At 45.5% G+C, this 10,252-nt stretch overlaps 1 protein-coding gene across 1 annotated transcript; it reads right to left on the bottom strand.

Annotated features, from left to right (window-relative positions):
- Positions 1–6,614: 6,614 nt before the first annotated feature.
- LOC134568798 (toll-like receptor 7) lies at positions 6,615–9,686 on the bottom strand. Its single transcript, XM_063427464.1, has one exon. It carries the CDS (start codon positions 9,648–9,650, stop codon positions 6,615–6,617), a length of 3,036 nt encoding a protein of 1,011 aa, XP_063283534.1. The 5' UTR covers positions 9,651–9,686.
- Between the last annotated feature and the right edge of the window lie 566 nt (positions 9,687–10,252).

The raw sequence follows: 10,252 nt of genomic DNA, 5'->3' as shown, positions 1-10,252 counted from the left end.
ATTCAGTGTCTGCTAATTACTACCGTTTACTACTTAAAGATACAGTGCCTGTAATTGTGGACTTCAGTTATCGTTTACTACTTAAAGCTACAGTGCCTATAATTGTGGATTTCAGTTATCGTTTACTACTTAAAGCTACAGTGCCTGTAATTGTGGACTTCAGTTATCGTTTACTACTTAAAGCTACAGTGCCTATAATTGTGGACTTCAGTTATCGTTTACTACTTAAAGCTACAGTGCCTATAATTGTGGACTTCAGTTATCGTTTACTACTTAAAGCTACAGTGCCTATAATTGTGGACTTCAGTTATCGTTTACTACTTAAAGCTACAGTGCCTATAATTGTGGACTTCAGTTATCGTTTACTACTTCAAGCTACAGTGCCTATAATTGTGGACTTCAGTTATCGTTTACTACTTAAAGCTACAGTGCCTGTAATTGTGGACTTCAGTTATTGTTTACTAATTAAAGCTACAGTACCTGTAAATTGGAATTAAAGTCAATACCTTTTACTTTTTATAATAAATATTCAAACTATAAGAAATCTGCAGTTGTGTTCCTTCATAACAAATGTTTAGACGTGACAGAAGAATCCCTAGCTGATGTGGGGCGATCCCGCTCAACCAGTGAAGAATCCCTAGCTGATGTGGGAGAGCTGGAGCTACCGGCCAGGAGGAGGAGCACTGAAAGACCCAGAGCTCAAACAGAGGGCCCACCTGTGATAGAGGGTACCTTGAATACCCTTTTAGATGACCTCTGCCGCAACATTGCCACTGACATTATCTTACTCAAGGAAGAAATAAGCAGTGTATCTGTGCGCCTACACGACTCTGAAGTCACTACTGCGGGCCACAGCTGAAGCGCGACCAAGCCCAGATCCTGACACGCGTGGCAGTAATGGAAGATCGCCGGCGGTGTAAGAATATAAAGATGCGTGGCCTACGCGACAATATCGTAATGGCCGAAATCCCTTTACTTATAAAGGAGGCTGTTCACACAATTGTTCTCCGCTAAACAAGCCAAATTCATGGCTGTAGATGTCTGTTTTCGGCTGCCAACACTGCCTACACGCACCAATGGAGAGCATAGAGATGTGATAATTTGCTTTCAAAATGGGCCAGATAAACAAACTTTCATGAATGCGATTCGCAGAAAAACACCCTATAACTTCGAAGACCACAAGCTTTCATTCTATCCAGACCTCTCTAGAGACACTCTGACCTGGCGCCTGTCACTGAGACCATTAACCATCGAACTTACGAATAACAACATGCCCTACAAGTGGGGTGCCCCCCGGTGTCTTTTGATACCCCGCGATTCTGGGACTTTGAAGGTCATGGGAACCTCAGAGGTACCTTGTATACTACAGAAGCTTCGGTTGTCTACTACAGAGATCTCGCAGTCCGAAGCACAGCGGCCTCAGTCCACCACCTCGGATCCCACTAGGGTTCGCCCTTTTGTGCCATGCGCCCAACAGAGTACCTCTTCACCAACGGCGATCTCTTGAACATTGTGCCTGCACCTACATAATCATGATTAATGTTTTTTTGGTTTCTCAATGCATGTTTGCAAGTTTATTATTGTTTGCTTTATATACCTATATGCAGGGAATACATTCATTCCTATAACACCCGCTGGCTAAGGGGTCTCTCCTTACTCTCCCCCCATCCCCCTCCTCACCCACTCTAATTAAAGTGACCCTCATGGATATTGTAATGTGGGTGATAGCCCACTAACTAATTGTATATGTCCTATGCTTATGATTTTCTTGTCAAGTGGAGGGGCACACACAGTGAACACTATTAGAAACGTGAGGTGCGTATGACATAGTGATGGGAAGGGGACTCACACAACCTCATTCTGATGAATAAAAAAATAATGGTGTGTTGTAAGCACAAATTTCAAACAAATGATACATAGTACATGAACTATATGTGTTGGCATCTTATCAATCAAATGTAACAAGTATACTAAAAACATCATTGTATTACATAAATTACAGTCTAATACGGTCAGTCTCAGAAATATTCAACTTTACATGTGTCCACTAGTCTGAATTTAAGAGAGGTTTCCACTATCCAATACTAGAGTCACATATTTTACAACTTGGAACTGATAACCAATAGTATATATCTACTTCAAGCCCATACACCTCTAATTATGACTTCATATATCAGGATCTAAAATTAATATAATGAAAGAACATTGTGAGTTAATCAAACAGCAAAATACTACTGTCAGGTAAACACATACATATACAAATAGAGAAATAAAAATAATCAAACTAAATATATAAATTCAAATTAAAAATAAAACAATAACAAATATTTATTTTTTGTTAATTTTTTTATTGTTTATTTTTTTTTTTTTAATATACAGTTCGATTATTTTTGAACAATTTGAAGACCTGTGAGTGCTCCCTGAACTTCATATTTGTGCGTGCGTGCGTGCGTGCGTGCGTAAAAAAAAAAAAAAAAAAAGGCGGGGGGGGGGGGGAGGAAGAAAGAAAATGAAAATAAAATTGCAGATTTTAAAAGTATTGGGGATAATCAAGAAATTACTGTTGCTGCTAAACAGATAGGAAAAAACATCCTTTAAACAGTTAAAATGGTGTAACAAAGCTCTCATAAGTGCAACGTTCAGACTATTGATACTTTATTTAGATCTATAAAAACCACACATCCATCATAATGAAAAATCTGCATAAAAACTAAACATGCAAAAATATACAATACAGCATAGTATATATATATATATATATATTCCGTAGCGCTTTACAATCTTTTAAGAGGGGGGATTTAACCATAAGTAGGACAATTACAAGAAAACTTACACGATAAGTTGAAGAGGACCCTGCTCAAATGAGCTTACAGTCTATAGGAGGTGGGGTGTAAAACACAATAAGACAGGAAATAGCAATTCAAAAAGGTGGGAGTGATGCAGAGCTGGAGGAGAGAATTGAGAGCTGCCCTTTAGGAGACAGCAAGAGACAGGTATGTAAGGTAGAGGTTACTCTGGGAGGCCATAATCTTTCTTAAAGAGATGGCTTTTAAGGCACTTTTTAAACAATTGAAGACTAGGGGAGAGTCTGATGGTGGTAGGCAGTTGCGGCTCTAGACTTTGTGAGGCCTTAGGCGAAACTCAAACATGAAGCCCCCACTAACATCTAAAGTTAAAAATAGGGTTTGCATTGTGTGTATAAGGTGCTGTTGCAGAGGGTGGTAGGGTGGCTGTGGCAGAGGGTGGTAGGGTGGCTAGGGCAGAGGGTGGTAGGAGGACAGTGACAGGGTAGTGGGGTGGTAGGGTGGCTGGGGCAAAGGGTGGTAGGGTTTCTGGGGCAGAGGGTGGCTGGGGCGGTAGGGTGGCTGGGGCAGAGGGTGGTAGCGTGGCTGGGGCAGAGGGTGGTAGCGTGGCTGGGGCAGAGGGTGGTAGGAGGACAGTGACAGGGTAGTGGGGTGGTAGGAGGGCAGAGGGTGGTAGGGTTTCTGGGGCGGTAGGGTGGCTGGGGCAGGAGGGTGGTGGGGTGGCTGGGGCAGGAGGGTGGTGGGGTGGCTGGGGCAGAGGGTGGCTGGGGCAGAGGTGGGGTGGCTGTGGGTGGCTGGGGCAGAGGTGGTGGTGTGGGTGGCCGGGGCAGAGGGTGGTGGGGTGGCTGGGGCAGAGGGTGGTGGGGTGGCTGTGGTGGGTGGCTGGGGCAGAGGGTGGTGGGGTGGCTGGGGCAGAGGGTGGGGGGGTGGCTGGTGGGGTGGCTGGGGCAGAGGGTGGTGGGGTGGCTGGGGCAGAGGGTGGTGGGGTGGCTGTGGCTGGTGGGGCAGAGGGTGGTGGGGTGGCTGGGGCAGAGGGTGGTGGGGTGGCTGTGGGTGGTGGGGTGGCTGGGGCAGAGGGTGGTGGGGTGGCTGGGGCAGAGGGTGGTGGGGTGGCTGTGGCTGGTGGGGTGGCTGGGGCAGAGGGTGGTGGGGTGGCTGGGGCTGGTGGGGTGGCTGGGGCAGAGGGTGGTGGGGTGGTGGGGGCAAAGGGTGGTGGGGTGGCTGGGGCAGAGGGTGGTGGGGTGGCTGGGGCAGAGGGTGGTGGGGTGGCTGTGGGTGGTGGGGTGGCATAAATACCTTATGTTTCCCTGGTGGTCCAGTGGGCGGCCAGGCTGTTTCCCTGGTGGTCCTTTGGGCGGCCAGGCTGTTTCCCTGGTGGTCCTTTGGGCGGCCAGGCTGTTTCCCTGGTGGTCCGGTGGGCTCCCTTTACAGTCTGCAGCTCCGCCGGGTGCAGAGCTGCAGACCACGTGGTGAGTTTAGTCTCGCGATCTCACCCAGTCAGAGCGTTGCCGTGGTAACCCGCGGCAACACTCTGATTGGGTGAGATCGGGAGACCCACTCAGTCTGCAGCTCTGCACACGGCGGAGCTGCAGACAGGCTGGCTCTCTCCCGGGCAGGCATAGGAGGGGCCTCGCACCCGGCGGCATTAAGGGCAAGCCGCCGGGCCCCCTCCTGTGTCGGGTCCTCGGTCTCTGACCAAGGACCCGACCTGTCACACTGCCCTAAGGTGATTTAGGCGGCCGCGAGGCCCCCATCAGCGCGAGGCCTTAGGCGGCCGCCTAAATCGCCTAATTAGAGAGCCGCCTCTGGTGGTAGGCAGGCTATTCATAGTAAGGGAGCCGCCCGCGAGAAGTCCTGCAAGCGTGACTTGGCCGTATGGGTGCGAGCAGCGGACAAGAGAAGGTTCTGTAGTAATGTAGCGCTGAATTGGTGTAGCTTCAGAATATATTTTAAGTCTCTGACATGTCTGTTGATCCTGTACAGAACTAAAGTGTTAAACTGCTGCATGCTCCTGGATCCCTCCAGCCTGAAAAGATCTTGCTTGCAAGATCCCTGGCAACATCAGGAACTACTGATGCAGTGGAGTGTCTGATACTACCGTCTCTCCAGTGGCGTACATACCGGGGTCGCCCTGCGACCCGGTATGTACCCACTGTGGCCAGCCTCTTCTCCTGGGAGGCCCAGGAGCCGGCCACCTCAGGGCCCCCCGAGGCTGGCCCTGTTATCACTGAGCGGGCAGGCAGGCTGGCAGATGCGTGAGGGAGCACTCTCCCCTGAGATGTCATCTTCCGGCTCCGGTATCAGTACGCGACGTGTGAGGGAGCTGAAGAGGGAGCACTCATGGGAGAGTGCTCCCTCGTACGCCTGCCAGCCTGCCCGCCGAGTGACACCACTGGACCCAAGGGAATCCCCTCAGCACTCCCAAAGGTAGGGAGGCTGGGGGATAAAAAAATGTAAAAGGTGTGTGTGTTAGAGTGTGTGTTACTGTGTGTGTCTGTTAGTGAGTCTGTTTGGTGTCTGATAGTGAGTGTGTGTTTTGTAAGTGAGTGTGTATGTATGTCTGTCACTGAGTGTGTGTCTGTTAGTAAATGTGTGTGTCTGTTAGCTAGTGTGTATGCGTCTGTTTGTGAGCGTGTGTGTGTGTCTTGAGCACTTACCTTTCTCCAGCGCCGGACTCCCTTGGCGCTGGGGATCTCTCCGTCCCGATCCGCCTCTCAGCTCTGAATGCACATGCGCGGCAAGAGCTGCGCGCGCATTCAAACTGCCCATAGGATAGCATTACTCAATGCTTTCCTAGGGACGGTCAACGTCTTCTCACTGTGAGCTGATGTGATCTGGGTGTCTGTAGTGGTCCTTTAAGTGTATGTGTATCTGCATGCACTGGCGTTCATTCCGCGGTTGCAGGGGTCGCAGTCGTGCGACCAGGTGCCCGCCGCCATGTGTTGCGGCCCTGGCCCGCGCAGAGTAGGCGCGGTGGGAGAGGGGGGTCCACGGATCAATTTTCGCACCGGGGCCCCATGGGTTGTGTGTACGCCACTGCATATCTCCTATCAGGCAGGCGCCTTGCCGGGAGGGGGGGTGGGGTACGGCAATACTGGAACTCCAGAGGGTGTTTGTGGTATTGTGTGCATGTGTGTAGCAAGAGGTGTTTGTGGGGTTGTGTGTGGGATGCATATTGTATTTTGCATGTGTGTCCTGTTTGTAGTACATTATGTGTCTATGTGGACTGCCTAATGTGTGAAGCATATGCTTTACGTGTGCTATCTTTGATATGTGTGTACGTGAGTTGCTTGTAGTATTTGTGTGTAATGGGTACTATGTGTTGTGTTTGTATGTGGGCATTTTGTAGTACAGTATGTGTGTATATGTGGGCTGCCTCTGACTGCCCCAATCAGGCCCAGTGGGTTTGCAGACTCGCAGGTGATCCAAAGGCACTTTGCATGCCATAGGCTGCTGACCCCTCATCTAGGTAAACATTGACCCAATCTATTTTTAATGCATTATATAGATAATGATTTTGAATATTTAGATAAAGTTACTTACCATGAATAAGTCCCTGGGTAAACAAATTAGTGGGTATATATATATATATATATATATAAATATATACACACACACACATATACATATATACATACTCATTTACTCTCTCGTCTATCATCCTATAACTCTGTCAAGTTGGAGTTTATAGGATAAGTAGATTATCAACTGCTCTTACTATGTTGCTTAGACTGACCCTTTAATTTTTTGGTATACATAAAACAATGTTTATAGAAATATGATCTGATTAAGGTGAAAGTATAGAAATTCTCATCTGTCTATATGTTTTTGGAGATGTGGCACATATGAATGTTGACTGTCTTGCCTTAGCAGGACACGTAGACTGTACCAAAAGTGAGCACGGGCTCTAGGGTTATATGGCCAGTTCAAGAAGCTGTTTGGACATAGTCTCTTCCTGGTCAATAAATATTTAGTCATCTTCATCTTCTGGTCAAGAATTACAAGAACCACCACATCCCGCTTTTCATCCAAAAGCCTTTGATGTGACATAAAGAACGCATGGCGTAAAAGACCGCAGTTGAAGCCTTCATGTGTCAGGATGAAAACAGACTTCTTGCTCCTATAGATTGCCTCATATAGATTCTCAATAGTAGATTTCCCAGCTATCCAATCCCTCTCTTCTAGACACAATTTAAATTTATCTCGTTCAGTTCCCTCCAGTTGTGTTATCAGCTCATAATAAACCCAATCTCTCACTGCATGGTCTTTTGTGTTAAAAGCTACAAAGGCATCAAATTCTTCATTACTGTCAATAGGGAGCTTTGAGTAAGTTCTAATGGATGCAACAACCACCTGTGAAATGTACCATAGATCCCAAGAAAAAAGCTTCCAAACTATAGTAATTAACATCCAAGTGACAACCAAGAGACATGAGCAAATAAAACACGAATGACCATATAAATCTTGGCAAGATTGTGGGTCCATGGAGAGTAGAGACTTCCTTCTCAGACTATCTGGTGAGTCGCACTTCATATTGGTGGAGAGATATTTAATGAATGTTTCAGTTTCTATCAAATAATTAATGAACCAGTGGGCATCACAAGTGCATTTGAAAGGGTTTCCACTAACATCCAGAATCTTTAGGGTGGGTAGAAGGTTTTTGGGAAAACTGTTTTCATCTATCATTTGAATAAGATTGTCACTTAAAATGAGCTCTGTCAGCATTATGTAGGAAGTAAAGAAGTGTTTCTGGAGAGAAGTAATCCGATTGGAACTAAGATTCAGGAACATAATGCTACTCTTGATGGTAGTTATGTTACTGTATAGAATCGACAAGGAATTGAAACTCAGGTCTAAATGAGTTAGGTTGACCAAATGGTCTATAGTGCCCCAATGAAAAGAGTATAGTGCATTATGAGAGATGTTGAGTTCTTGTAATGACTCTGGCAATGTTAGTAAGACCTCATGGGGGATGACAAGAAGCTGGTTGTAACTAATATCCAGTATTTTTAGACTAGATAGGCTTCTGAATATGTAGAAATAAGTGTCTTTACCATATTCCCATGAGCTTTGCAATTCGTTGTTTCTGAACAGAAGCTTTTTTAAAGAAGGGTTCCGTAACTCTCGTGATATACGCAAACCAATAAGATTGTTATTGAGGTTTAATTCAGTCAAAGAGGTGAGATTTTCAAGGAATTCCAGCCTGTGGTTCACTCCTCTCATCATGAACTGATAGTCATTATGTGCCAGGTTTAGGATTTTCAATTGTGGGAGTTCATTTAAAGCCATATAATAATATAAATCAAATCTGTTGTGTGAAAGATCCAAATGCCGTAGTGATTTTAAGTGATTAAACTGACTTCCGTTTAGTCGTTGGTTGATATAGTTGAAACTCATATTCAGGCATTCTACATCTTCCATTCCCACAAAGTCATCAGGATGAAGAACTCCTATGTTGTTAAATGAAATATCAATTGATCGGTTATATTGCCAGCATTCTCTGTACTCCATTTTTGTTTCTCTCGGTAACTCCTTATTACTGACATTCATAGGCTCAGTCCACATTTTCTCTTCTCGGAACAAAAATGGTGGATGTAGTTCTGTCCTATGCTCTCGTTGTCCACAGGGCATTTCAAAAGTGATTAGGTTTTCTGAGAAACTAACAAAATTTAGATTCTTATTTTCCAAAAATATACTGAAGTTGGCTTGAAGTATAAAGTTAGTTCTTAGAGTGATTTCCAGGAGGTTAGAAAGATTGAGAAGTGGTTTGATACCTTCTTTATCCAGAATGTTGAAAAAGTATCCTACCACAGAAAGCCTACGCAGAGAACTCATTTGGCCTACACTAGGGTGGAAGACAAGTCTCTCATACATTGAATAGGGTTGAAAATTAAAATCTAAATACAAAGACTTTAGGTTTGATAATTCTGAGAAATATGTTTCTGTCTCAAAGTTTAGGAAGTTGTCAGACAAATCCAAAGTAGATAGTTTCTTCAGATTTTTAAATAGGGAACCATCCAAAGTGTGCAGTGAGTTGCCCCTGAGATTTAAGAATGTAAGATTGCTGAGACAATCAAAAGCCCCGGAGACCAAATTCAAGGCACTGTTATTTTTACAGGGGAAGCAAGGTTGGACAGAGTGGTCACACCGTTGACAGTTCCACTGCATGTTGAGCCTCTGAAGATTACTTAAAGGGCACAAGTCCTCTCTGTCCACTTTCCAAATACTGTTTTCAGACAAGTTGAGGTCTTCTAGAGAACTTGAAAGGTTTCTGGGGAAAGTGCTAATATTACTAAAGGCCAAATTTAATTTTTTTAGTGATCTGATGTTCCTAAATGCATCTTGTGAGAATGTAAACTGCTGTCCACATGTATTGAGATAGTAACAGTTCCATCCTATATTCAATGATTCAAGTCTAGTGAGCCCAAAAAGATCCTTCTCTGACAAAACCGCAAGGCGGTTTAGTTTAAGATTTAACATCTTTATATTTTTTGGGAGGTTTGGCACTGTAGTCAGACTATTTCCACTGAGGTTCAAATCAATTAAGTTTTTCAGATTCACTAGAGCATTTGCCTCAATATATAATGAGCAACTCGCTCTATCTGGTCTCAAATTGCTTGGCAGACAGTTGTTACTAATGTTGAGTGTGATTAGATTTGGAATACCACAGAATGAACAGTTTGCAAGAATTCTCAGCTCATTGTTTGACAGATCAAGGTTATGGACATTGTCTGATTGAATGTTGGGGATATATATGAGGTTACGTTCGCTGCATACTACAGTTGAACCATTTATGAAGTCGTCACAGGGAAGAAATTTGGGAAGGATGCTTGACGTCAGACGCATCTCGAAGATCAAAAATAATGATACTGCTGCAAGCTTCATCCATGTCATCTGAAAACCAAATATATAAATCAGTGTTACTTAATGAAAATGGTGAACATCATAGGCGTGCGCACGGGGTGTGCCTGGGCACACCCTAATCCCTGCAGCGTGCCTGTGAATTGAGTCCTGCAGGAACGTGTGGGAACGGCGTTCCTGCACTTTTTTTTGTCATGGGGGGGGGGCCAAGAGGTGATCTGAGTGCCGGCTCTGCTCTAAGCCTCCATGGGCTGGCAGGTAGATAAAAAATCTACCTCACCGGCCCACAGCAGCATGGAGGGAGGCAGGAAAGGACCCGGGGAGCTCTAGACAGCAGCTCCGCCAGGTTCCTATCGCGAGGCTAGAGTTCACTCTCCACTGGATCACCAGGGATGGCACATGACAGCAAGGATCCCCCCTCCCTACATAAGGTAAGAAGGGAAGGGGGATATTTACTAATCTGCCCCCACCTCCACAATCCCTCCAAACATACAGCACCCCCACACACACACAGCATCCTCACACAAACAGCACTCTCACACACACATCACACACACACAGCACCCACACACACAGCACACATAGAG

This window comes from Pelobates fuscus, chromosome 7 (genome assembly GCF_036172605.1).
Source record: "Pelobates fuscus isolate aPelFus1 chromosome 7, aPelFus1.pri, whole genome shotgun sequence".
NCBI lineage: Eukaryota > Metazoa > Chordata > Amphibia > Anura > Pelobatidae > Pelobates > Pelobates fuscus.
The sequence above is the reverse complement of the archived record's forward strand: the minus strand, read 5'-3'. Positions and strand labels throughout refer to the sequence as shown.